Source organism: Hippopotamus amphibius, chromosome 16, assembly GCF_030028045.1.
Source record: "Hippopotamus amphibius kiboko isolate mHipAmp2 chromosome 16, mHipAmp2.hap2, whole genome shotgun sequence".
NCBI lineage: Eukaryota > Metazoa > Chordata > Mammalia > Artiodactyla > Hippopotamidae > Hippopotamus > Hippopotamus amphibius.
Window position 1 is genome coordinate 63,016,003 of NC_080201.1, and position 26,539 is coordinate 63,042,541.

At 52.8% G+C, this 26,539-nt stretch overlaps 1 protein-coding gene and 1 pseudogene across 4 annotated transcripts; both read right to left on the reverse strand.

Annotated features, from left to right (window-relative positions):
- Nucleotides 1-1,479: 1,479 nt before the first annotated feature.
- On the reverse strand, nt 1,480-8,053 carry LOC130838181 (leukocyte immunoglobulin-like receptor subfamily A member 6; annotated as a pseudogene).
- A 7,655-nt stretch (nt 8,054-15,708) lies between these two features.
- Nucleotides 15,709-22,895, reverse strand: LOC130839336 (leukocyte immunoglobulin-like receptor subfamily B member 3). Of its 4 annotated transcripts, none has more exons than XM_057713542.1 (13): nt 22,847-22,895; nt 22,653-22,688; nt 22,186-22,470; nt 21,737-22,039; nt 21,151-21,447; nt 20,585-20,893; nt 20,250-20,288; nt 18,773-18,895; nt 17,697-17,772; nt 17,572-17,609; nt 17,285-17,337; nt 16,322-16,483; nt 15,709-16,246 (listed from the first exon to the last, which is right to left on the reverse strand). In XM_057713542.1, exons 1-13 carry the CDS (start codon nt 22,878-22,880, stop codon nt 16,100-16,102), a joined length of 1,902 nt encoding a protein of 633 aa, XP_057569525.1. In that variant the 5' UTR covers nt 22,881-22,895; the 3' UTR covers nt 15,709-16,099. The 4 variants fall into 4 exon arrangements, with proteins under 4 accessions (XP_057569525.1, XP_057569524.1, XP_057569523.1 ...); XM_057713541.1 differs by lacking the exon at nt 20,250-20,288 and adding an exon at nt 19,919-19,969 and having other exon boundaries at nt 16,322-16,486; nt 17,697-17,820; nt 18,773-18,889; nt 20,591-20,893; nt 21,136-21,447; XM_057713540.1 differs by lacking the exon at nt 20,250-20,288 and adding an exon at nt 19,919-19,969 and having other exon boundaries at nt 16,322-16,486; nt 17,697-17,739; nt 18,773-18,889; nt 20,591-20,893; nt 22,847-22,880.
- Between the last annotated feature and the right edge of the window lie 3,644 nt (nt 22,896-26,539).

Here is a 26,539-nt window from a genome sequence, read left to right on the forward strand (position 1 = left end):
CAGTGTGAGGACTCCCTCACTGAAGGGTGTTTAGGCTCCTTTGCTGGACCAGCTGGGAGCATCATCTCTCCCGGACTCACCTGGCGTTTCCTGAGGGCAGACACTCATTTGGGGGAAATAATGTCTCTGTTCAACAAGCAGTCTAGGGTGTGTCTCATTCTGAACATGGTCTTAGTCCAAGGACATACTCTGCCGTGTCTCTTATGTGCCCTCTGATGGCCACAGAGAGGATGGCTGTAAGCTGGAAGAAAAGTGCCTTTAAAGGTCCAAAGTGTTCCCTGCACAAGACGACTCCTCCTCCTCCCCCTCCTCCTCCTCCTCCTCCCCCTGCTCCTCCCCCTCTCCCTCCTCCTCCCCCTCCTCCTCCGCCTCCCTTTTTCTTTTCTGGCATGCCGCATGGTTTGTGGGATCTTAGTTCTTTAACCAGGTATTGAACTTGGGCATGTGGAGGTGAAAGCACAGGGACCTACCCAATAGACCTCCTGGGAATTCCCCTGTACACCACAGCTTCTTAATCCCTCATCTGTTGATGGGCACCTGGGTTGCGTCCATGTCTTGGGTGTTGCTAATAGTGCTGCTGTGAACAGTGAAGTGCATGTACCTCTTGAATTAGAGTTTTCTTTTTTTCCGGTTACATACAGCCAGGACTGGGTTGCTGGATCATATGGTAGCTCTATTTTTAGGTTTTCAAGGATCCTGTATACTGTTCTCCATAGTGTTCTCCAAAGTACATTCCTACCCACAGTCTCGGAGGGTTCCCTTTTCTCCACACCCTCTTCAGTGTTTGTTATTTGTAGTTTTGATGATAGTCATTCTGACGGAGGTGATACCTCATTGTGGTTTTGACTGGCATTTCTCTACTAATTGACAATGTTGACCATTTTTCATGTGCCTGTTGGCCGTCTGCATATTTTTTGGAAAATGTCTATTCAGTTCTTCTGTCTGTTTTTTTGAATGGGTTGTTTGTTTGATTTTGAGTTGTATGAGAGTTTGTATACTTTGATTGTATCATTTGCAACTATTTTCTCCCATTGTGTATGTTGTCTTTTCAATTTGTTGATGATTTCCTGTGCTGTGCAACAGCTTGTAAGTGTGATCAGGTTCCATTTGTTCATTTTTGCTTTTATTTCTTTTTCCTTGGGAGACTGATCTAAGAAAATATTGGTACAATTTTTTGTCAGAGAGCATGTGGCCTGTGTTCTCTTCTAGGAGTTTTATGGTGTCATGTCTTACATTTAGGTCTTGAAACTATTTTGAGTTTATTTTTATATGTGGTGTGAGGGAATGTTCTCATTTCATTGATTTACATGTAGCTGTCCAGTGAAATCGACCACCTCCTTGACCTGACAATGAGAGGCCACCTTCACTCTGCCCTTCACCTTGTGCGGCTGATTCCAAGGCGCATTGAGTCTAAGGGCTCCTAGAAATCAACACCACGGACAGTGGCCACAGAGGCCACCTGCCTTTTTTCTCCCTCCCTCAGGTGGGCATTTTCCCAGCCAAGGTGGGGGAAGTGCTGTGTGAACTGTAGCACCTGTAGGTCCCACGGTGGGCTGAGGTCACAGGACTCAAGGTGAAGTTGGCCTGAAAGGGTGCAGCTGGGTCCTGCAGACGAAGGTGCTGGGGAGGAGCCAGTGACCCCTCCTTGGACAGATGGAGGGAATCAGATCAGACCTCAGAGGCACACTGCAGGGTCACCTTCTCTCCCCAGGGCACTAAGGGCCCTGTCTGGGCTGAGAGGGATGGTTTCTTGTGCATTTCTGGGGGAGAGGAAGGTGTGATGTGTAGAGAGCCACCGCCACACACACCCTTGACCCTGAGCTGAGGGACCACCGTCCTCTCTCCAGGGACCCTCCCTGTGATGCCCTCTCAGCTGCTCTCAGCCCCTCTGTGTGGGTCTCTTTAGTCTTCATGCCCCCTCTCCCTTTTTCTCACACCCTGTCCTTATAGGCCACACCCCTTCTCAGCCTCTCCTCCCTCTCCCTGGACCCCTCACCTCCAGGGCGGACCCTGGGCCCAGGGCCTTTAGCAGACAGTCAGGACATGGGCCAGGACAGGGGCTCCTCACCCGCGACCAGGATGTGCAGGAGGGCGCTGGGGGCTGACCCCACATAGGAGAGGTTGTGTCCACTGTAGCCTCTGTACCCACCCCGTGGGTGCGGCTCACATGGCCTGTGGGGAGGTCAGGGCTCTGCTGTCCCTCATGACGGAGGGGAGGTGTGACCTCCTCGTCCTTGGTCAGAGAGAATCTGTGAAATCCGGCCTCTGAGCAACACGGGAGGGTGAAGCTGTGTCCAAGGCGCATGAGTGAGCCCGGCTGGGCTGAGAGGGAGGCTCCCTGTACACGCCTGCAGCGCAGGGACAGTGGCACCGAGGGGGACACACACCCCACTTGCTCCCTGGGGCTGCAGTCAGAGTCCTCCCTGGTCCCTCCCAAGCCTCCTGCCAGTGGTTCTGCCCCAGGACGACAGTGTCCGTGACTGCCCTGTTGTTCCCAGGTCTCACTGAGCACAAGGCTTAGGTCAGGGGTCCAGGAAATAGATGGGGCTGGGGGCCCTCACCTGTGACCTGGAGATGCAGAGGGTGCCTGGGGTGTGACCACACATGGGGAGGGAGCTGGGAGGATCATAGCATCTGCCGGTCCCCCCATGGGAGGTGCTCACGGGGCCCACAGGGCGCAGGCCTGTCCCCTCCTATAGGTCCTCCATGCCCTCGATGTGCTGTGTGGGGCGGGTCAGCGCCTCCCTCTTTCAGCAGCTACAAAGTCCCCACTGCACACTGTGAGCTACATGCCTGGGACACGCTCCCTCCTGAGGCCCCACAGGGCTTGGTTGGGCCCAGAGGGAGGGGCTCTGTGCCCTCCTGAGGGAGGGGGAGGGGCTGTGTTAAGGGGGGCCCTTCACCCCACTCCCCCCAGGTGTGGGCTGCGAGGGGAGAGGCCCCCCTGAGCCCACACTCTGCTCCCCCTGCCTGGGAGGAGGGGCCCACAGTGGGAGGGGACCCGGGTCCTCCCTCTTACCTGTCACCGCCAGGGGCAGGGGCCCCTCCTCTCTGACCAGCGTTCCTGCTGTGAGGAGCACACTGATACCACCCTGCAGTGCGGGACTCGAGGATCCGAGGGGACACTGGCCTTGTTCCTGGAGTCCTGTGGGGCCTTAGTCTTCTAGACACTAGAGAGATCCTTTTATACTGGCTGTAGGCATCAGCCCACAGAGACCCCTGACTCCAGCTGGTCAGAGTCTCCCCTTGGAGACCCTGGAGCATGGGTCAGCCTAGATGGAGGGTTTGGGGAGGAGCCCTGGAAAGGAACCAGACCTGAAGTGTCAGGGGTACCCTCCTCCCCTCAGTTTCCCCATCTGTCACCCCCCAGCCCCTTCCAGACTGGTCACCATCATCTCAAACACACTTTGCACCCCCCAGATGACCAGGGGGTTGTTGGGTTGAAGCCGGAGTCTGTGGGGTTCTCACCTGCCTGGACCTGGTCTCGTGGGTCCCAGCAGAGCCCTGGGAGAGCGTTCCCTGTGAGCGCCCGTCCCCCACCCCCCATCACAGATGCTCCAGGCCTGGTCTGGGCCCTGAGTGCTGGGGTCAGGTCTGGGGTGAGCACATCTAGCCTCCCTGCCCGGTTCTGCCCCCGCTGATCTCCTGAGACCTGGGGTCTCTCAGCATTTAGACCTTGGAGGGGAGGGACCCCATCCCCCGTCCTTTCCCCAAAGCTCAGCGAGGCAGAAAAGGGCAGTGAGGGTGGGGATCGTGGCTCTGCCTCCCGTGGCTCTGCCGTGCTGGTGTCTTACACAGTCCACAGAGCCAGCAGGACAGACAGACGCCCAGGGTGTGACCAAGTGCAGGCTGTGTGTCCCGTGTCTCGGGCTCCTCATCAGCCCTCCTCTGCCCTCCCTGCAGGATGGGGCCGAGGAGACAGCAGTCTCTGGGGACCTTTTGGGCCAGATCTGAGAGTCACCAGATCCCCCGTTTCTCACTCTGCCTGCCTGTCCTGCCTCCGCCTTGCGCCAAATCCCAGTCCAGGGAGTGATGTGATCCCAGAAGGTGAGGCCGGAAGAGGCAGGGCAGGGCCCAGGGGCCACCCCAATTCCTGTTCCAGGTCTTACTCTGCTTCTCGTAGAGGCTGTGGGATATGAGGCAAGTCACTTCCCTTTCCTGAGCTACTGTAGATGCAGGCTTTGTTCCTTTCTTCCGTCAGCTAGTCCAGTCTGTCAGTTTTGTTGAGCAGTGACTGTGTTCAGTCATGGCTCCAGACCCTGGAGATTCATTGGGAAGCTGCCGATTCCTTCCCTGAACTTGTGGGGCTCAGATGAATGAAAACAGACATTACAGATATTTACATGACAATTCAGTTATAATCTTGTGAGACTCTTACAACTGGGAGGAAAAAGGAATACTGGGAACAGTGAGTTTCCTGAGCGGGTAGACGTGCTGAAGCCTGGGTCCTGGTTGTGAGGTGTCCTTCTGGTGGGTGGATGAGCAGTAGTGAGCTCAGGGGTGGTGGCCGTGGGTGGTGGAGGCGTCCTTGACCAGAGAGATCTGAGCTGTTCTCAGAATTGTGAGCCATTAGGCGAAGGCTGGTGCCTTGCTGCACTGGACCTTCAGTGCTATGTATGTAGTTTGGATTTTATCTTTAAAGCAATGGGAAGGTTTTAGACAGCAGAGAGTACAGACAGATTCCTTTCTTTCTTCCTTTCCCTCCCTCCCTCCCTCCCTCCCTTCCTTCCTCCCTTCCTTCCTTCCTTCCTTCCTTCCTTCCTTCCTTCCTTGCTTCCTTCTTTCCTTCCTTCCTTTCTTTCTTCCTTTCTTCCTTCCTTTCTTTCTTTCTTTCTTTCTCTCTTTCTTTCAAGATTAGGGAGGGACTTCCGTGGTGGCACAGTTGTTAAGAATCCACCTGCGAATTCAGGACTCGAGTTCGATCCTTGGTCCGGGAAGATCCCACATGCCGTGGCGCAACTGACTGTGTGCACCACTAGTGAGCCTCGCTCTAGAGCCCACGAGCCACAAGTACTGAAGCCCTCGTGCCAGAACTACTGAAGCCTGCATGCCTACAGCCTGTGCTCTGCAACAAGGGAAGCCACTGCACTAAGCCTGAGCTCTGCAAGGAAGAATAGCCCCCACTAGCGGCAACTAGAGAAAGCCCATGGGCAGCAAGCAAGACCCAACAGGGCCAAAAGTAAATAAATAAATAAGTAAGTAAGTAAATAAATAAATAAGTACATAAAGGGTAGGGAGAGGGGGTAAGTGGAGAACAGGGGAGTATTACAAAATATTTATTTATTTATTTATTTGGCTGTGTTTGGTCTTAGCTGAGGGACGCGGGATCTTCCTTGCAGCGCACAGGCTCTAGATCGTGGGCCCAGTAATTGCAGTGCACAGGCTCTATAGTTGTGGCATGTGGGCTCCAGAGCACCCAGGCTTAGCTTCCCCGGGGCATGTGGGATCTTAGTTACCCAACCAGGGAAGGCGGATTCATAACCGCTGGGCCACCAGGGAAGCCCCTAACAGGTTTCTATTTTAAAGGATTTCCACCATGTAGAGAACGTAATGCAAGAGGGCTCTGTTGATAATTAACTCTATTAATAGTAAAACTCCAACATTAATCTGGCTTCTGGATGGTGTGTTGACCAGTATTTTAAGTCATTCACATGGTTTTCTCATATAAAGCTTACACACACCTCTAGCACTAGTTATGTCTATAGCTGAGTTGAATGAGAAAGAAAGGCGTCCTGGTCTGGCAGATTGGAAAGGAGGTGGCTCAGTTCAAACTGGCCGAGGGGCGCAGAGTAGGTCAGGAGCTCTGGGTGTGTGTGTGTCGGGGGCAGATGTGGTTAAGTGTGATGAGTCTGGTTGGGGAGGGCGAGTGTTTGCTGGGGCTGCTCACTGACAGCCTTGAACATCAGAGGGGCACCTTGACTTTGTTTCAAAGGTGAAACTGTTGGAAGGGTTTTGAGCAGGGCAGGCTCAGACCCGTTACAGTTATAGGAAGAGCCCTGTGGAGGTGGTGAGAAGAATGAAGGGGAGAGAGGAGTGGGGCCTGGAGTGGAGGACCAGGGAGGAGGCTGATGTGATGACACAGACAAGACGTCTTGAGTCTTGCAATGCATCAGGGACATTGTTTTAAAATTTTTAACATTTTCTTATTTTTTGGCCTCGCCGTGCAGCATGTGGGATGTTAGTTCCCCAACAAGGGATCAAACCCACGCCCCCTGCATTGGAAGTGTGGAGTCCTAACCACTGGACCGCCAGGGGTGTCCCAAGGGGACATTGTTTACAAGAGCTCAAGGACCACAGTGGAGTGTATCTTCTGATCGGGTGTGAAGTGCGGGATTGAAAGCACTTCCGCTCTCTGCCTTGGTTGCCTGGAGGAGCCGACGGAATGGCCATAAATAGGATGACCCCAGGAGAGAGGGATGCGTGGGGAGACGCCTGGAAGACTGATCACCGTTGTTTAGAATGAAGCACAGCCCTGCCTCCTGACCTGGGACTGGGGACTTTCTCTTCCCCAAACACTTCCCTTCACTGACTTCCTTGTGTGTGTAATTCAGCACCATCTTTTCTCATCTCCCTTCTTCAGAACCTCTGAGTAATTCTGCCGCCTCAGTGCCCCTTCCTCCCCTGGGCAGAACTCTTCCTCTCACTCTGCAGGTTCCTTCTCCAGGCGTGGGGTGGGTAAGAGTGCAGGTTGGAGGCAAAGAAGAGTTTAAAAAATGAACACAGACCCAGGATCTGTGAGACAATATATATCATTGATTTCCTAGCAAAATGAGAAAGACATCAATGAGGAAAAATATTTTTTGAGGAAATAAATACTGACCAGTGTACAGATTTGTTGAAAGTCATCAATTACACATCCAAGATCCTCAACAAATGAAAAATCAGATGTTTTGAAAACGATGCCTTCCCATCACAATCATAACAAATCAGTGGGAAACAATGGAAGCATCCAGAGAAAAGTGCCCGGTTACATGCAGAGGAGAAGCGATGTGAATGATGACAGATTTCATGTCAGAAACCACTATGGTCAGAAGACTCATAGTTCTGAGAGGCAAGGAGAGCCGGCTGGCATTCCTGGATGTCTTCTTCAGGAAGGAAAGCAGAATAGTCATTCTTAGAGGAAGGAACCCGGAGAGAATGTGTTGCCTGCAGACCTGCTCTAAAAGAAATGCTAAGTCAGTTCTTCAGGCAGAATGGAAATCATTCTAGAGGGAAACTTGGAAATTCAGCAACAAGGGAAGAGCAAAAAGTGGTGAATATTCAGATCAGCGTAATAGTGGATTTTTCTCCCAAGGTCTTTAACATATGTACGGCTACTGAAAGCAAAAACGACAACGTCTGGTGGGTTTTGTAAGAGCAACAGAAATGATTGAGCCCCAAAGATGAGTGTTGAGGATGGCCAATACAATTGACAAACTACTGGCCAGAGACATCATGGAAAAATAGAGAAGACATATTTTGCCAATATTTAGAATGAATGACACAGTATTACTACAAACCTTACTGACATTATAGGATGAGAAACGGATATTACAGACAATTCTGTGCCCAGAATTTTGACAACTTAAATGGAACAGATCAACTCTTGAGAGGCACAGACTACCAGACTCACCTAAAAAGAAATAATCTAAATACTCTGTAAAAATATTAAAGACGTTGAATTTGTAATTAAAACAATTTTCCAACAAAGCAAGCTCCTGGTCACAGTGGCCTTACTGGCATGTACTAGTAAACATTTGGGAAGAAATAGTATAGTTTTACACCATCTCTTCCAGAAAATAGAAGGGAAAGAAACACTTTGCAGCAATTTTATGAGGTAAGCATTACTCCAGACTCAAATCAAACAAAGACAGTGCAAGGGAAGAGAGCTGCAGACCATTCTCCCTCAAGAACCGAGATGCAAACATCCTCAACCAAATATTGGTAAGTGAAAAGGATAAGACATCACAACCAAGTATGTTTTATCCTTGGACATCAGGCTAGTTAAGCTTTTGAAAACCAGTCGGGTTAATTCACTTGATGTTAATACACTAACAAAGAAAACCCACGTCATTGTGTAAGTATATGCACACGACGACTTGATAAAATTAATAAAATGCCCAGCTGTGTAGGAATAGAAGGCAGCTTCCTCAATCAGACGCAGAGCATCTGGGATCCACGTTTAGCTGGTGTCATACCGAATGCTTTCCCTCTGTGGGTGGGAACCAGACAATGACACTCTTGTGCCTTCTGTTCAGCATTGGCCAGTGCAGCTAGACAAGGAGAGGAAAAGAGGCCTGCAGATTGAAATGGAAGGAGGAGAACACTCTCTATTTCCAGTCCACATGACCCTGTGTGGCAGTAATCCTAGGGAATCTACAGAGGAGCTTCTGCAACCAGTAGGTGAAGGAGCAGGGTCTCAAGCTTAAAGATCAGTATTGTAAAGGCAATTCATTGTTTTCTACAAATTAACGAGGAACAACTGGAAAGTAAAATTAAAGCAAAGTACTATGTACGATAACACCAAACGCTATGAACATGTAGGGATAAACGTAAGTATACATGTGTAAGATCTGAAGACTGAAAACTATAGTACTTGGCTAAGAGAAATTAAAGAACTAAAAAAAAGATATACCGCATTTATTGATTGAAGGACTCAGTGTTGTTAAGATATCAGCTCTCTCCAAATCGACATGTATTCAGAGAAACCCCAATCAAAATCTGAACTAGCTTTTGTAGCAATTGACAGGCTGATACTAAAATGTATGTGAAAATACACAAGAAGAAAAATAGTTGAAGAATTTAGAAGAGAAATAAAATCAGACACCTTATTCCAAGACTTTCTGTGGAAGGAACAAATGTAATGGACAGTGTGATTTTTGCATGAGGACAGGTAGGTAGAAAACTAAAGCATAGACATCCCAGAAGTAAACTCACACATACATGATCAATTGATTTTTTTCAATAAGAGGAGAGGAGAGAGGTTATCTTGAGGAAAAGATAATCTTCTTAAGAAATGTTTCTGGAAGAACTGTGTATCTATTTGGAAAAAAAACAAAAAAAGAACCTTCACCTCTACCTCAAAGTAAATGTAATAATTCACGTGAAACAGATCACAGACCTAATTGCAAAAGTCAAAACCATAAAGTACCTAAAAGAAAATGTTAAGGAAAGTGTTCACAGTCTTGGGTTAGACAACCATTCCTTAAGAAAGGTACAAAAAGTGCAAACAGTAACAACAAGAAAAAGATTCATTGAACTTCATAAAATTAAAACCTTTTGCTCTTCAAAAGACAGTGTTAGGAAATGGAAGAAACCAGCCAAGATTAAGAGAAAAAAAATATATGTATAGTGTGTGTGTGTGATAAAGGATTTGTGTGTAGAATAAGTAAGGACGTTGCAAATAAATAATAATAAAATGTTCCCATATGTGCAAAACAATTTGAACAGACGTTTCTCACTAGAAGATATATAAGGACTTCGCTGGTGGCACAGTGGTTGAGAATCTGCCTGCCAATTCAGGGGACACTGGTTGGATCCCTGGTCCTGGAAGATCCCACATGTCCTGGAGCAGCTAAGCTGGTGCGCCGCAGCTACTGAGCCCACACGCCCCAAGTCCTGAAGTCCAAGTGCTCTGGAACCCTCCTCGTGCCACAACTACTGAGCCTGTGTGCTGCAACTACTGAAGCCCATGTGCCTAAAACGGGTGCTCTGCAACAAGAGAAGCCACTGCAATGAGGAGCCTGCACACCAGAACGAACAGTAGCCCCTGCTCACCACAACTAGAGAACACCCACTCGCAGCAACAAAGACGCAACCCAGCCAAAAAATTTAAAAAAAAATAAAAAAGAGGACATATAAATGACCAGTAAGCAAATGAAAAAGTGCTTAACAACTATAATTATTAGAGAAATGAAGTTAAAATAAAATGAGATGCCAACAAAATTGATGAATTAAAAACATCATACTGTGCAAAAGAAGGCAGATATGGAAGAGTACATAATTTACGGCTCCATTTTTATGAAATTCTAGACTTGGCGAAGATAATACCTAGTGAAAAAGCTGGTTGCTGTTTTCTTTAGTCTGGGTTTGGGGTGGACTAAAAGGTCGCCATGGAATTTTAGGAGTGACAGCAGTGTTTTATACATCGGTTGCAGTGACAGTTTCTATATGAACTGGTACATTTGCCAAAGCTGATCAAACTGCACACTTGAAAGGGGGTGCCCTTCATGCCTCGACAGACACACACACACACGCTAGTCAGGCTCCACCCGTGTCCACTCCACCAGGATGAAATCACTGCCAGCACACGTCTGATTTCCTTCCATAAGAAACGACACAAGGTTAAGGGCTCAGAGTTCGGCTCCTCTGCTGACGCGCTGGACATCCAGCAGTGTCTGTAGTTGGGCTGCTCTGGGTGACCGGCAGTCCGCCCCTGACCCAGGCTCGTGACGAGCCTCCGTCTCTGCCTCCGTGGCCGTCCTTCAAAGGCCCAGTGTGTGAGCCCGGAGGCAGAGGCGGCCGCCACCCCCTGACCCGGGCGTCCTGTCCCCGTGGCTGGTGGACCCTGGGTGCCGTGGGGCTCCGTGGGGACGTTAATGCCTCACTCAAAGGCCCAGGTGCCCGGTGCCCCCTCCTGTGCCCATGTCTCCCTCCTGGACACCCTTGTCTCCTCCCGCTCGGTTCCCCTGACCGTCCAGGCAGGGCGGTTGCTCCTTTACCCGGGTCGGGGTACCTCTTTCCATCTGCCTGCTCTCTTCCCACCCACACAGAAGGGCTTTCCCTGTTCCTCACCCAGATGTCTGCCCCCGACAGCATTCTCCCTCATTAGCATCTTTCAGATACAGGGCTGTAGAGCAACACCACCCCCAAACCTGGCGCTGCCCAGACGTGACCCGGGCCGTAAAGCTGCCGAGGACCGCTGAGGGAGGGGTGTCACTGTGACGGGGAGGCTGTGGAGGTACCCTGTGCCTCCAACCCTGTCTGTGTGGGACGTACCTTGTCCCGCGGACCTGTTCGTGGCCCCAGGTTTCCCCTCATCCAGCGCTGGGTTGCAGCCCAGTGACTTGGCGGGAAGGACAACACCCGGCTCACACCTGACGTGTCTTTGATGTCAGCCAGTGTCTGCTGGGAACCAGGGGCCTGTCAGGAGCAGCTTTTTAAGGGGCATCTCACTCTGTCGCAGGTGGTGGATGTGGTGACAGGAGCCCGTAGGGCTGCACCTCACCTCTGCCCCTGGGGCTCAGCCGAGAGGTCACACAGCCTCCGGTTCACCCGGACACTCGGGGTCCTGGTGCTGCAGCCTGGAGCCCCTGCAGAGCCCCACCTTCCCGGGGCTCCCCCAGACCCGCGAGCTTCTCCGTCACCTGAGACGCCCCTTGTTTTCTCGGGGATGAGGGATGCTGCTTCCGCAAGCCAGGAGGCACACCCAGAATTGCGCCTCTTTCTCAGTGTTAGGTGTTGCCAGGTGCAGGGGCACGTGCTTTACTACACAGGGTGGGTCCTGGCAGCCCTCGGAGAACAGGACCTCCGCAAAGGTCACTCTTTGGCCGGCTCTGAGTCTCTGAATGTCTTTTCTTTTCTTCTTTTTACATCTCCCACCATACGGAGTATATACCAGAGCACTCACCACCCTCTACCCATCAGGTCCAGTTAATAAGATGTCATCAACATTGTGGACAAATGGGATGTTCTGCCTGATGTCATGATCCCAAGGGTCCCTTTGGCCTGTGCTGTGAAAGAGGGAGAGTTAATTTTTCTCTGGGCAAAGTGTGGACATGAGCTGCAGTGCATCCTGGGTGAAGAAGAGCTGCTTCTTAGTTAGCAGATGCACAGCTGCAGAGAAATGACCCAAGGCTGCCTAATTCTGTCCTGGGAAAAGTATCCACCCTGCACAGCAGCTGTGACAGGACTTAGCACTGGGTGAAGTCAGAGGCCCTCCACCATCCACCACCCTTGATCCGTTCAGTCTGTGCAGGGGCCAGGCTGGTGTGTGATGGGCCACCACTGCCTCCCTTGTGTCTTTGAGGGTGGCCGTAACCGCTGATCTTCAGCCTGAATGCAGGGTTTTTAATTTACTGTGCAGATGATGTGAAAGTTATATTGTTGAGTATACAGATGCTATTCCCTTTCTTTAAAGATGGCGTGACTATGTTTTGGAAATTACATGACTTTGTGGGTCAACTTATTCTTTCACGCCTTAAAAAAAAAATCTGTGTTTCGGGACATTCTAGAGTCCCTTTGGCTCTACCATGAAGGCATGGCCCCTTCTGGGTGTGTCATGATTGCCCGAGTGTTCCACAGGTTCTCTGTGCTGCGTGGAATTCAGGCATCTCCCATCACTGTACAGGCTTGGGAATTGAAAGAAGACTTATGGTTTTATCCTTGTTTCTTGAAATATTAGTAGATTAACAAAAGATGCTAACATCTTTGGATGAGAACACTGTGAATTGATTTTTTGCTGCCTCAAAATTTGAAAATCTTGTGAGGCTGGTGCTCGTGGAAGAAAAGTAACCGGGCAGTTTGGAGGTTCTCTCCTCTGCGCTGTCCTCGTGTCCACATTTTTGTTTTCCCATTCTTCTTTCTTGCTTCCTGATGTTCCAAAATCCCTCCGTTTTCTGGGGCCAGAGCTTCCCTTGGGTGTTAAGGTAGGGGAGGTCTGCTTGTGATAATCCTCTCAGTTTTCCTTCACCCGAGAGGGTCTCTATGTCCCCTTGATTCCTGGAGGATAGTTTCACCATCTGCAGAACTGGGGATCGACAGCTCTTTTCTTTCAGAGCTTGTAACCGTTGGTGCCACTTCCTTCCTGCCTCGCGTTTCCGGTAAGTCCACAGTCACGTGAGTGGGGTCCTTACATAGTGAGGCCGCATGTGTCTCACTGCACTCAGGGAACGGCTTCCTCTTCTGCTGGATTGTGATGTCTTGGCGTGGCTTTCTTGGGGCTCATCCTGTTTGGGGTTCCCTGAGTTTCATGTATGCGTAGATTTCCACGTTTCAGAAATTTCAGCCATTATTCCTTGAATAGTTTTCCAGTCTGGTTCTCTCTCTGTCCCCTGCTTCTAGGACTTGGATCCCAGGGATGTGAGATCATTGAGACTCCGTTGCCATGCTTCTGCAGAATATGTGCTCCCTGGTGTTCAGATTGAATAATTTCTTTCCTTTTTTTAAATAAAATTGATCGATTGATTTTATTTATTGGCTGCGTTATGTCTTCCTTGCTGTGCGTGGGCTTTCTCTAGTTGTGGTGTGTGGGCTTCTCGTTGCAGCGGCTTCTCTTGTTGTGGAGCACGGGTGCTAGGCACGTGGGCTTCAGTAGTTGTGGCTCGCAGGCTCAGTTGCTCCACAGCAGGTGGGATCCTTCCAGACCAGGCCTCGAACCCGTGTCCCCTGCGTTGGCAGGTGGATTCTGAACCACCGTGCAAGCAGGGAAGCCCCAGTCATTTCTGTTGTTTATCTTTACATCATTATTTCCTCTGTCGCCTCCATTCTGCTGTCGGGCCCATCCATGCAGGGAGCCTTTTATTTTAATTATTGCATCTTTCAAATCTTAAATATCCATTGTGTTCTTTACATCTTCTATTTCTTTGCTGAGCCTTTCTAGGTTTTTGGATTTATTTTAAGCATGTGTGTAATTGCTCCTCAAAGCATTTTGTTATGGCTGTTTTATAGTCCTTGTCAGGTAATTCCAACATCTGTGTCATCTCAGAGTTTGCAGCTGTTAACCATGCTTTTGTTTTACTGAAGATGAGATTTTCCCGGTTCGTGTGGTGACGAATGATTTTTCAAATTGGACCTGGACATTTTGGACGTTGTGTTATGAGGTTTCCGGTCTTCTGTAAATCTTTTGTTATAAAGCACTTCTCTGACACGTGTCTGGGGCACTGAGTCACTACTCCCAGGAGGATGGGGCCGTCCAGGTACCCTGCTCGGTCTCCTTTGACACCCCCTGTGTCCTTCCCGGGGTCTCAGCAGGCTTCGTCTACTGCCTCCTCTCCACTCTTCAGAGCACAGGCAGACCTCACAGATGTTGCCGGCTCAGTTCCAGGCCACGGCAATAAAGCAACTATCACATTACAGCGAGTCCCACAATTTTCTGCTTTCCCAGTGCCTGTAAAACTTATGTTTACACTATACTGTAGTTTTTTAAGTGTGCAATAGCACTATGTCTAAAAACACCATGTTCACACTTTAATTAAAAAATAATGCTGTGAAAGTTCAGCAAATGTAAGAAAAAAATCATGCAGCTGGAAAAATGGCACTGACGGGCTTGCTCGAGGTGGGTTACCACAAACCTCCTATGTGTAAAACAAACAAACAAAAACGCCAGATATCTGGGAACGGCAATATATGGAGGTCGGCCGGTATTCTCACGTTTGTTGGATTTGTAAGGCCCAGGGGTTTTACTGTGCTTTGTGGGGGGTTAGGGAGACACCGCTATTTCCTCCTGGTCTGGAACTGGAAGTCTGAAATGCAACTGACTTTTATATACTGATGATGTACCCGGTGCCATTAGACAAATCCTTTTCAAATTCGAATAACAGGCCCTTATTCTATTTTGGATTTTCCATGCCCCCAGTTTTGTCATCTTGAGCAACACCGCTCTGCTCCATCCCTCAGTGCCTGTCCCTTTTCCCTCTTTATTTCCTCGGTTGGTGCTTCCAGGCCTGCTGAACAGAAGGGGGAGAGTGAACTTTTTTTTTTTTAAACTTTTATTGAGATACAGTTAACATAGAATAAACTGCATATATTTAGAGTGTACAATTTGGAATTTTTTTCTTATCAGTAACGTACGTATGGCAATCCCAATCTCCCAATTCATTAACCCCAACCCTCCCCGCTTTCCCCACTTGGTGTCCATATATTTGTTGAGAGTGAACATTCTTGACTAAGTCTGAATCTCGGGCAGAAAGATTACAGGTTTTTACCTTTAAAAGTGATTTCCATTGTAGCTTTTAAAAGATGCTTTGATAATGATAGGAAATTCCCTTTTACTTCTGAGGTTTTTAAATTATAAATTGGTGATATATTTTATCAAAAGCTTTGCATCTGTTGATATAATGATGTGTAAAAAATTGTTCTTTTGATATTTGAATTGCCTTGGTTGATTTTTGAGGATGAAACCAACCACGCGTGCGTGAACGAAAAGTACCTGCATGATCACGATATATTACTCATTTTATACAGCAATGACTCTTGTTTGTGAATATTTTGTTTAGGAAACCAAAAACAGAAAAACAGAGCTTCCTGTGATTTTTCCCATTTGGTGGTTTCCTTATCAGGTTTTGGTATCAGTTTTTTTTTTTTCTGCCCCAATAAAATCTGTTGGGGAGAGTACTGCCTCCGTTCCCTATTCTCTGGAGAAGCTTGTGGACGTTTAGTGTGTGTGTGGGTGTCCGTGTGTGTGTGTGTGTGTGTGTTTTGTAAGTGCATGCGTGTTCAGAAGCACTCACCTGCGAAGCCTCCAGATTCACAGTTCACTTTGCACGAAAATATGAAATCACAGAGTCAACATATTTGATACATACGACAGTTCAGACTTTCTGTTTATCCTTGTGTCCATCATTTTGGTAAATTGTATTTCTGACGATTTTTGTTTGTTTCACCTACATGTTCTAATATGAGGGCATAAAACTGTTCATGAAGTTCTTTACCTGTGTAAAGTGTGCAGGGTCTGCCGAGGTGTCGTGATGACGGTGAGGGGCCTTCTCTCTGCTTCCCTTGGCCGTGGTGCCTAGGAGGCGTGCGTGTGGTTAATGTTTCCAAGAGTGACGTTTGCGACTTTATTGATTTCCCTCTACTTTCTGTTCGTCCTCATCGGTAGCTACTCTTATCATAGTTCTTTGCCTCCTTTGCCTTCATTTGGGATGATTTGCTCTTCTTTTTCCAAATCATGGATAACTGAGAAGTGTGTTGCTGTATCCCTGAGATGTAAGGTTGTTAGTTATCTTTGATGGTGGAACCAGGTGACCCCCAAAGGGTCCCAGGGGCTCTGGGTGGTCTGCGTTAGGAGTCCAGGTCCTGGCTGTGGGTCACAGGTGGTGTCCACCGCGGGCAGCTGCTGTGCCTTCTGGGGTCCCTGAGATCTCCCTCCCTGGAGCGTGGGGTCTGGGTCCTTCCCGGGCTAGCGGGTGGCGAGAGCCGCGTACACGCCGGGCTCTGCTGGGGGCTCCCCTGACGGGGGGGCGGGGGGTGCAGTCGTCTCCCGTCTGAGGGCCCAGTGGTTCAGCTGGGCATAGGTCACGTCCTGGGGGGCTTCGGATGCGGCAGCCTGTGGTGGGGAGAGAGGGAGGGTGTGTGTTTGGGGTAGGGGGAAGCCTGGGGGTCTGGAGAGGATGGGACCCACCTGACTGTCCATCAGCCCGTCCTCTTCTGCGTGTCTGTCCTTCATGTCCAGCCATCCCCCTGACAGGCAGGAAGGAGAGGTGGCCATCCCCCGTCTGAGTCTTGATCTTGAGCGGTTCACCTGGGCATATGCCTCCTCCTGAGGGTCTGCATCCTGCCCGTTCTGCTGGAGGGAGACAGTGAGACAGAAACAGCATCTTGTGACTCCACTCTGAGCTCCTGCAGTCAGCGTTCCAGTCTTTCACCAGAGTGATGCTTTAAAACCTAAGATCAGATCTGGTCACTGTCCTGATGGAAACTTCAGGGACACCGTAACACCTGGGAGCCTCTGGATTCTTCTGTGGTTCTGGCTTCTGTATTCACACCCATCTCTTGCTCGTTTGGCTCCTGCCACACGGCCATCTTCCTGCAAAAGCATGTCCCTGCCCCAGGACCTTTACACTTGCTGCCCCCACCCCCACACCAGGCCCTCTGTCCCCTTCTCTTGTTTTATTTTCCTTATCAGTACCTTGCACTCTGGACCCTATTTGCTTATTTGCTTATAGTCTCTCACCCACCAGGTGAGCTCAAGGAGGTGAGCTCCCTGCTGCACCTGCAGCACCTACAGGGAGCCGGGGGGATGGTGCTCTCCCTGTGCACCCCTGATGGGTGAAGGAAGGAAGAGGGGCCTGGGGACTGCAGACAATCACTTCTTCATGAATCCTGTTGAGCCTGGGGGCTGCCCCCCAACACCAGAAGGTCAGGCAGAGGAGGAGGAGCCAGGAAAGGGGGCCCTGCAGGAGGGGCCATGAGGTCACAAGGAAACAGGAGGGGTGGGGTCACCGCAGGAGACGCAGGGAGCCCAGAGGGAGTGGTCAGTGTGGGACGCTGCTGGAGCTGGGGTGTGAGGACAGAGACGTGCCCATTGGACTGATGTTGGCAACAAGAAGGAGTTAGGTGGCCTGGACAGGGGCAGGGGTCTCACCAGATGGTCCAGCTGCGCCCCCTCCTCAGGCTGAGTGTCGTTCACGGCAGCGTCTGCTGGGGCAGAACAGGGGGTGTATCTCTTGGCAGGACTCCCTGAGATCCCTCAGGGCTGGAGCCCCCGCCCTGCACCCAGAAGGGGCCTCTGACACCCAGGGGTGAGGTGCTGATGGGGCTTCAGTCCTCACCCCCGCCCCCCGCCCCTTCCCAGCCCCCCCTCCCCCACTGCCTGTGGAAATCTCTGTGCCCTCCCCCCCCACCCCCAGGGCCGCCTCCTCTTCTGCTCACAGAGGGTCTGGTCCTGGGCATCGACAGCTGGGCAGGAGCTGGGGAGGAGATGGGCGTGTGAGGGGGCAGACGGGGGCCAAAGACAGGTTGGGAGTCCCCATGGGGGTCTTCGGGGCAGGAGTTACCTGCTGTGCAGGCCTCTGTCCTTGGGCTCTGGGTCTGCAGCCCCTGTGGGAGGTGGGAGGTCAGCCTCGCCCTGGGCTGGGTCAGATGACACAGGCTCCGCCCTGGGCCTGTCGTGACCCCGCCCTCCATGTGAAATTCAGGAGGACAGAGGGAGCCCTGAACCCATACTTGCATGTCTGTTTCACTACTTCATGAGGTTGAAAAAGGTGAAAAACACCTTAAATTTGTACATGTGAGCTGACAGTAGGTGCTTTTCTTTTTCCCTAGATTTTTAGATTTGAGATTCTGGAATTGTTTTTAAATGCAGTGTAGTTGATTTACAATATTGTAGTAGTTTTAGGTATATAACATAGTGATTCAATATTTTTATACAGTATCCTCCATTTAAAGTTATTACAAAAGAACGACTATTCCCTGGGCTGTACAGCATACCCTTGTTGTTTATCTATTTTATACACAGCAGTTTGTGTCTCTTCATCCCACACCCCTCGCGTGTCCCTCCCGGCTTCCCTCTCCCCAGTGGAAACCGTTGGTTACTCCTCGATGCCTGGGAGTCGGCTTCTGTTTTGCATGTACGTTTCTTTGTGTTGCTGTGCAGAGTCCACACATAAGGGATGGCGTGCAGCACGTGTCTTTCTCTGTGTGACTTGCTTCACGAAGCATAACGCTCTCTAGGGCCACGCACGTTGCTGCACACGGCAGAGGCGCATTCTTTTTTATGGCTGAGTAACATTCCATCATGTGTGAACACACACACACGTGCACACCACAGTGTCTTTATCTTTCATGTGTTGGTGGACACGTGGGCTGCTCACATATGGTGGCTGCTGTAAACTGGCTGTGTGAACATTGGAGTGCTTCTCTCTTTTCAAGTGAGTGTTTTCATGTTATTCAGATATATACCCAGCAGTGGAATTGCTGGATCCTATGGTTTTTCTGTGTTTAGTGTTTGAAGAACCTCCATAGTGTGGAAAACATTGTTTCTAAGCTGACTGTTCCCACTCTGAGGGTTCCCTTTGGCTGGTGCCCTCAGCCACCACCTCCAGGGTCCCAGGTCACCCCATTCCCTACTCACCTGACTTCCTGCATCTGTCCTGACCCCGGTGTCGGACGAGGAGGAAGAGGAGGAGGAGCAGCAGCAGGACGAAGGCCACTGAGACCCCGATCAGAACCTTCAGGTACCATATGAGACCTGGGGCACCTATGACATCATGAATGAGGCAGGGGTGGTATTTAATTGAGCGCCTACTGTGTGCACTCGTGCTTGTGTCTGTGCATGCATCTCCTCTCACCCACTCCACCCACTTTACAGACGAGGAAACTGAGGCCAGAGAGGGACATCACCAGCCCGAAGTGACCCAGCCTGGACGTGGCAGAGCTGGGACTGGAACCAGGGCTGTGGGCTCCCTGAGCTCTCCTCCTGCTGCCCCCCAGGCGGACCCCAGCTGCGTGCTCTGGGGGCTCCTCATCTGCCGGGGGTCTGTCTGAGGGTCTCGCCTGGAGCTGAGGGTCCGTCCTTGTTACCCTCCCCTCCCCCACCACAGCGGGGACTGGGGAGGGGCGGGCTGCGTGGCGTGGACTCTGTGTCCCTCCCGGGATCCCCTCCCCCACCCTGCAGGGCCCGGACGCCCCTGGGAAGGTCCGGGTGGGCTGGGGGCTCTGCCCTCCTGAGCTCTGTGAGGCCCACCCGCCCCCTCACCTCACCTCACAGCAGGCCTGTGAGCACGGGGGGTGGTGGTGGGGGCGCCGGGGAGCTGACAGACACGAACCCGAGACGCAGAGGAGAGCAGCCTCCTGCCCGGGCCCCTCAGCAGGCGCGCAGAGCCGGGCCTGACCCCGGAGTCTGACTGCAGCCCTTCTCTGTCCACTCGAGCTGGGCGCCCTGAGCTGAGGGTGGGGGGCCGACGCCCAGACCATTGTCCTGCCTCCCCGCCCCCTCCCTGCACAATGTCCCCCCCACTGCTGCCCAGGGGACGGGCCCCAGACAGTCCCATCCTCGGGGCCTCCCTGTGCGGCCTCCTGTCCCGGGGTCACAGCCAGAAGTCAGACCTGAAGGTCATCTAAGCTCTGGGCCACGAGTCTCTCCTTTTACCCGTGGGGAAACTGAGGCCCCGGCAGGGGCGGGGGTCCAAGTCAGGGTCTCCAGAGGTGCCTGAACGGAGGGCATAACTCAGCCCTGCCCCCCCGGACCCTCCACCACCTCCCACAGACCCTCACTCACCCGTCTGCGGGCCTGACTCCGTGGGGGGAAGGAGCTGGTCCTCAGAGCCTCCTGGGGGTCAGGACAGCAGGTGAGAGGCAGGGGCTGCTTCTCCCCCCATCTGCCCTGCTGCTCCACCCCTGGCTCGGCCCCAACATCCCCTCTCCATGACCCCCACCCTTCATCCACCAGCCTCAGTGCCCCTGCAGCCCTGGGGTCCCCCGTCGTCTCTGCCCGACCCCCAGCCTGTCCTTGAGGATCTGAGGGCATTAGATCCTCCAAGAGACTCTCCACCTGCCCTGGGGTGGCCTGTGCTTCCCCTGAGCAAAGAGCCCCTGTGACTCCCCAGTTGTTGCATTGGGGCCTGTGGGTGGGGGGCTGGGGCCACCAGGGGTCCCGGGAGTGAGGACAGGAAGGGGGTGGGGCTGAGGCTGACCCTGGAGTCCCCACCTCACTCAGCTCTTCCCCGACACCTGCCCCGTGGCCTCCCCAGGACCCTCCCACTGCCCCCCTGTCATCTTCCAGACCCCAAGTGAAGGGTAAGGGGTGAGTAGGGGTGGGAGGGCCTCTCAGGGTCAGATCCCCCTGGGTGACCCTCCCTCACAGCCCCCTCACTCCCACCCCAGCCCAGAGCTCTCAGGGGACAGAGCCCTGAGCGGACTGCGTCCGAGGGACAGGGTCAGGGCCCCTCACCTGAGACCAGGAGCTCCAGGGGGTCACTGGGCTGTGACAGCAGGTAGGGGTGACTGCTGAGTGAGCTGTAGCACCTGTAGGTCCCACGGTGGGCTGAGGTCACAGGACTCATGGAGAATTCGGCCTGGAACTGCCCACCTCGGTACTTTGGTGTAAGACGCATGGGGGGATGGGCTGCCCCCTCCTTGGACAGAAGGAAACTTTCCCTTGTGCTCCCTGACTGACACAGCAGGGTCACGTTCTGTCCTGATTCCACCATGGGGCCCGGCTGCACCGAGAGGGAGGGCGTGTCAGGGAGCCGTCCTAGAGAGAGGAAGAGGGTGAGGGGCTGCCGGCCCACCTGGTTCTCAGCTGAGACCCAGCAGGGCCTCCCTGAGGACCCTCAGCTCTGTCTGTCTGTGTTTTCTCTGAGTCTCTCCCTCTCCCCGCCCACCCCTGTCTCTCTCTGCCTGTCTCCCTCCCTGGGGACCCATCCCCCCTGGTCCCAGCATCACCCCCGGGGCTCCCCCCGCAGGGCCTGTGCAGAGTCTGGGTCCCTGACGGACCCGCTGGCTCCTCACCTGCCACCAGGATGTCCAGCGGGTCACTGGGGGCCGACCACTCGGAGGAGAGGTTGTGTCCACCGTAGCACCTGTACCGGCCCCCGTGGGTGTTGGTCACCCGGCCCAGGGGGACGTCGGCCTGAGAGAGCCCTGCCTGGGGCTGCCGGGCAGGGCGCTGGGGGAGGTCCTGTCCCCCCTCCTTGGACAGAGCAAATCTGTCATAGCCGACATCAGAGCGACACTGGAGGGTCAGGCTCTGTCCAGAGGCCACGACAGGGCCCTGTGGGGTCAGGAGGGAGGGCTTCCCAGACACACCTGGGGAGAGAGCAGCCCCGGGTTGTAGGGGCTGGTTCCTCCCGTGAACCCCCCTCTCCCGTCCTGGTCCCCAGGCCTCACTCTCGCTCACACTCTGTGTCCTGTGAGCCCCGTGCTCCCCTCACCCCACCCTCTCAAGTGGGACAAGCCTGTGGGAAACAAGCATCTAGTAACCAGTCTGGTGCCTCCCCTCCCCCCACTATCTCATGTGGGGCTCCCCAGGGACAAAGACCCCAGTAGTTGTCTGGTATCTGAAACAACGTATGGGGCCAGGATGGGACCTCCTCACCTGCGACCAGGAGCTCCAGGGGGTCACTGGGTTCCGACCACACCTGGGGGGTGTCCCTGTTAAAGCCGTGGCATCTGAACGTCCACCTGTGTGTGGGGGTCACGGGGCCCACAGGGAACAGGGCCTGGGTCTGCCCATCGGGGCGTCGCTGTGCGTCCAGGGTCCAGGAGGACTTGTGTTCTCCTTCCTTCATCAGAATCAACCTGTCCAGTCCCTGCCATGAGCCACACTGGAGGGTCATATTCCCTCCTGAGGTCACCACAGGGCTGGGCAGTGCTGAGAGGGTGGGTTTGCTGTAAACTCCTAGGAGAGACAGAGGCCGCTTGTTAAGTGGGGCTCACACCCCCTCCCCTCCCCCAGGGCTGGGCTGTGAGAGGGACGCAGCCCTGAGCGCAGACCCCCTTCCTGAGGGCAGAGCCTGAGGCTGGGACCCCTGAGTGTCCCCTCACCTGTCACCACCAGTTCCAAGGGGTCACTGCGCTCTGACCAGCCAGTGGGGGTTAGATAGGAACAGTGATGTCTCCCTGCATTGGGCTCTGTCATGTGTGGGATGTGGAAGTTGGCCTTGTCCCCGGGCTCCAGTGGGCTCTGTCTGTCCCAGGGGGCTGAGCTTCCCTCTTTATCCAAAAGGAACTCCTGGGCCCCCCGGGTCCCCTGACACCAGATGGTCACGGGGCTGCCCCAGGGGATCACAGAGCCTGGTTCAGCCCAGATGGTGGGTTTGGGGAGGGTCCCTGGTGGGAAATCAGAGGCTGGGTCACAAGACATGCCCACCCCCAGGTCCCAGCTCTCAGCCCCAAACCTCCCGGACCCCCCTCCTTCAGCCCAGACCTGCTGCTCCCCATCCCCATGGCCTGGGGGTGGCCCCTTGTCCCTGTGAGGAGGAGGGAGCTGGGCCATCTGGGGACAGACTCACCTGCCTGCACCTGGGTCCTCAGGCACACACTCAGCCCTGGAAGAGAGATCCCTGTGAGAGATTTGCCCTGAATCTCAGCAACACCTCTCCTCCCCGTGAGCCTCCTGAGTCCTGGGCTCTCCTGACAGAGCAGGCCTGACTGTGGGGAGGGTCCCTCCCAGAGCAGGGCTTCCCCTCCCCCTCCTCCATCTCACCGAGGCAGAGCAGGGCTGTGAGGGTGGAAGTCATGGCGTCTGGTCCCTGTGGTCCAGGCTGTGCAGATGGAGGAGACCCCGGTGCCCTCTGGACAGACAGACCCACAGGGTGTGTCCACCTGGAGGCTTGTCCTCCCCGTCACGCGGTTGTCACGTCAACAGCCCCACAGGAAGGGGAACTGCCTCTTGTTGGGAGTCTGGCTCTTGTTCCCATGCCACACCCGCTGCCTTCCTGAGACACATCTTTCCGGGGAGGGTGACCCGGGCATGTCCTTCCCCCTCAGAGCCTCCCCATGGGGTCTCCTTCATCCTCAGCCCGTCCATCAGCACATCCCTGTGGGGTCCTCACCCTGGACAGGGGTCCCCCAGGCCCTGGAGATGCTTCAGGGAGGATGCAGGTTCCTGCTGCTCCGCTGAGCTCACATCCGCACAGACACGTGTGTAGCATCGCCTACAGCTCAGTGGAGGGCAGCGTGGCAATGAGCACAGAGGAGACCCACAGGGAAATGAGGGAAGGACACGTGACTCCCCTCCCGGCCCCGGAGTGTGGGTTTATTCCTATCACAGCCCCTTCAGGGGCCCCCTCTTTTTTTGCAACTGTGTCCACCCCCACCTTCCTGGGAAGAAGCCCTGAGTCATTCCTGCCTCCTTGGTGCCCCTTGCTCCTTGGACGGGGTCTCCCCTGCATCCTGTGGTGCTGCCTGGAAGCTTTAGGGGACGTGATTTTGGGTTAGAGTTCTCACTTCGAAGGAAAACAGACTTTTATTTCAATCTGTGCCCACTGCTCCTGCAGCCTTGAGGGCAGCGCCCTTTCTCTGAGCCTGCGCTTCCTCCTCTGCGTGTTGTCACGAGCCCTCCTCCTCAGAGTGGCCGTGGGCTCCGTGGTGCCGGGTTCCCTGCAGGACCATCCTTGGGAATCTCCAGACCAGGTGACGACAGGCGTGGGTGGACGTGGGAGCATCGGGGGTTCAGACTCCAGGGTCAAGGGGGTGACAGTGGTGCCCACCCAGGAGCCCTCCCCTGCTCCTGCCACTGAGAAATGCTACTTAGAATATTTCTGAAACCCGGGCCACAGACACATGCAGAAAAAGAGAAAGTTCCCCAAATGGAGAGGGAACCAGAGCAAAGAATAGAGACCTAGGCTGAGGGGCCCTGGCGCCGGGATCATCAGGGGTCACGTGAGGAGGTTCCCACCCGTCTGGACACAGAGAGACCCAGGTCCTCCCAGGCAGGGAGGGGTCAGGGCTCCAGGTGAAGGTGGGACACTGCCGCCCCCTCCCCCGTGTTTCAGGACGGGCACGGGGATAGCTCTGCTCTCGGCCCCAAGTCCATGGTCAGCACTGAGCAGCCTCCCCTGTGTTAGCCATGGGCATCCTCTCCCACGGGAGAGTGAGGGTCTCAATTGCCCCTCCCTGAGGGCAGAGCTCTGAGCAAATGCTGTGTCTGAGACTGTGGTCATCACGGGGCAGGAGCTGCTGCAGCCGTGTCCCCTGGTCAGCGTGACTCCCAGGACAGCCCTGGAGAAACCTTGTATGAGAGGAGAGGCTTTACCAGGAGTGGACATCAGAGTGACCCTGATAATGATGGCAGTGCTACGACAGCAGTCTGCTGACCAGTGGGGGTGTCCTAGGCACGGAAGTAGAATCAATAAGAAAATATGAGAATGATTTTAGATTAAGGGTGTTTAAATATCTGAAATATAAAGGGAGGCAAGCATGTGGATTATTTTATAGAAGAACAGGTAGTTATCGAAAAGACAAATTTTAGATGTGAGAAATCCCAGTAGAATCAACACATTAAAAAAATTCATCGCATCAAGGACAGGAGAGCTGAAGGACCAATGATGAAGTTGGAATACAGTACTGAGGACACGGTCCAGAATGCAGCATAGAGAGAGCAGAAACGGACATTCAAGATATTTGGGGACTAGGATGAGGAGGGCCAATGCCGCATCTGTTGTAAGTGTCAGAAGGAAAGAAGCTCATGAAGTCTAGGAGAAGCTCAAGGAATAAGTAATTGAACATTTTCAGAGATGAGGACAGACAGCTAAGTGCTAGGACGCATGTATTTAAAAGTGACATCTGTATCTTGACCCTTTGTGCGAAATGTGTAAATAAAAACAAACAAACAAACAAACATATCCTGCACTGAATTGTGCAGTTTGAAACAGTTAATTCTATTTATGAAATTTCAACTAAAAAGAAATCAAGGAGTTCTGGCCTGGGTCCTACAAATGTCCTGAAACTACTTCTGGTAGCAAATGTAAATCACCATCAAGAGAATGACAAGCTCATTGGGACCAGACGACCCCCGACCAAAAGGTGATGCCAGAAGATACTGGAGAAGTACCTTCAGGGAGTTAATTAGGAAGAATTTTATCCTGAGGCAAATTATTTTTTTTGAAGTTTTTTATTAGTTATCTATTTTATACATATTAGCATATATGTCAACCTCAATCTCCTGTATCTGACATTTTATTTACTTATTTTTTTTTGTGGCGCATGGGCTTACTTGCTCCGAGGCATGTGGGATCTTCCTGGAGCAGGGATCGAACCAGTGTCCCCTGCATTGACAGGCGGATTCTCAACCACTGCGCCACCTAGGAAGCCCGAGGCAAATTATTTTTAAGGGAAAAAGTGAAAGGGTCATCAGAGGGACAGTCCCTAAATGCTGGGATTCTGGGCACCACATTTGCCCTGTGGGAGCTGTGTCCCAGCCCTAAAGCCACCACGTCAGGCTGCATCTTCATGAGAGTAAAGCTAGTGTTGCAGAAGGGGGACCCCTTCCAGGCCCGAGAGGGGGCTCTTGTGTAACCCTGGGACATGAATTGTATGAGGAGACACACGTGCTGACAAAGCAGACGTCTTTATTGGGAAGGGGCGCCCGGGCAGAGAGCAGCAGGTGAGGGAAGCCAGGAGGACTGCTGTGCCCGGGGCTCCCCGTCTCAGGGTTTATGGTGATGGGGTGGTTTCCGAGGTGTCTCTGGCCAGTCATCTTCCTGGGCCCGTATTTGGTGACTGAGGGTCCTTGCTGGTGGGAGCGCCTCTCTCGGGCAAGATGGATCCCAGCAGGAGGGCTTCTGGGAGGTTAGGGCAGGAAATGTCTTCTCCTCCCTCCTCCTTCCGGCCCCTCCTGGATCCTCCGGGTTGGCTGTTGGTGGCAGCACCCTGTTCTTTATCGGGACCTCCTGCTGAGAGACAAGTCAGGCGAGGGGTCATCATGGTGTCCTGGCAAGGTTGGAGGTTTCAGTCCGAGGTTCTCTAACAATAAGGAGGCTTCGGGGGGTGCATCCCTTCCCCGTCACCTGTACTCTCCTCTCCTAGGAGCTGAGTCACATGCTTAATTTGAAATAAGAACATGTTTTCAAGTAACTTGATAAAGAGGAAAGAGGGTGAAAGAAGGCATTTCCAGAGATGCAAGTTCTTAGATATTTAGTGTTTTCATACTGAAAAGATTACTAACAGTTATAATGGAGAAAGCGAGATGCAACAGTGAGAAAAAAATGGCAAAAAAAAAAGACCTTTTTAAAATTATACAAACACATGGCTTCCTTGGTGGTGCAGTGTTAAGAATCCCCCTGGCAATGCCGGGGACCTGGGTTTGATCGCTGGTCCAGGAAGACTCCATGTGCCCCGGCACAACTCAGCCCGTGTGCCACAGCTACTGAGCTTGTGATATAGAGCCTGCAGTCCA

What these genes read in the sequence shown, in the direction of transcription:
- LOC130839336 (XM_057713541.1), bottom strand. Translation starts at nt 22,880, where the DNA reads ATGACTTCCACCCTCACAGCCCTGCTCTGCCTCG. An exon ending in GAGGACCCAGGTGCAGGCAG is followed by an intron (nt 22,471 to 22,652) that starts GTGAGTCTGTCC and finishes ATTTCCCACCAG; the next exon opens with GGACCCTCCCCAAACCCACC. An exon ending in GGACAGATGCAGGAAGTCAG is followed by an intron (nt 17,821 to 18,772) that starts GTGAGTAGGGAA and finishes TTTCACATGGAG; the next exon opens with GGCGGGGTCACGACAGGCCC.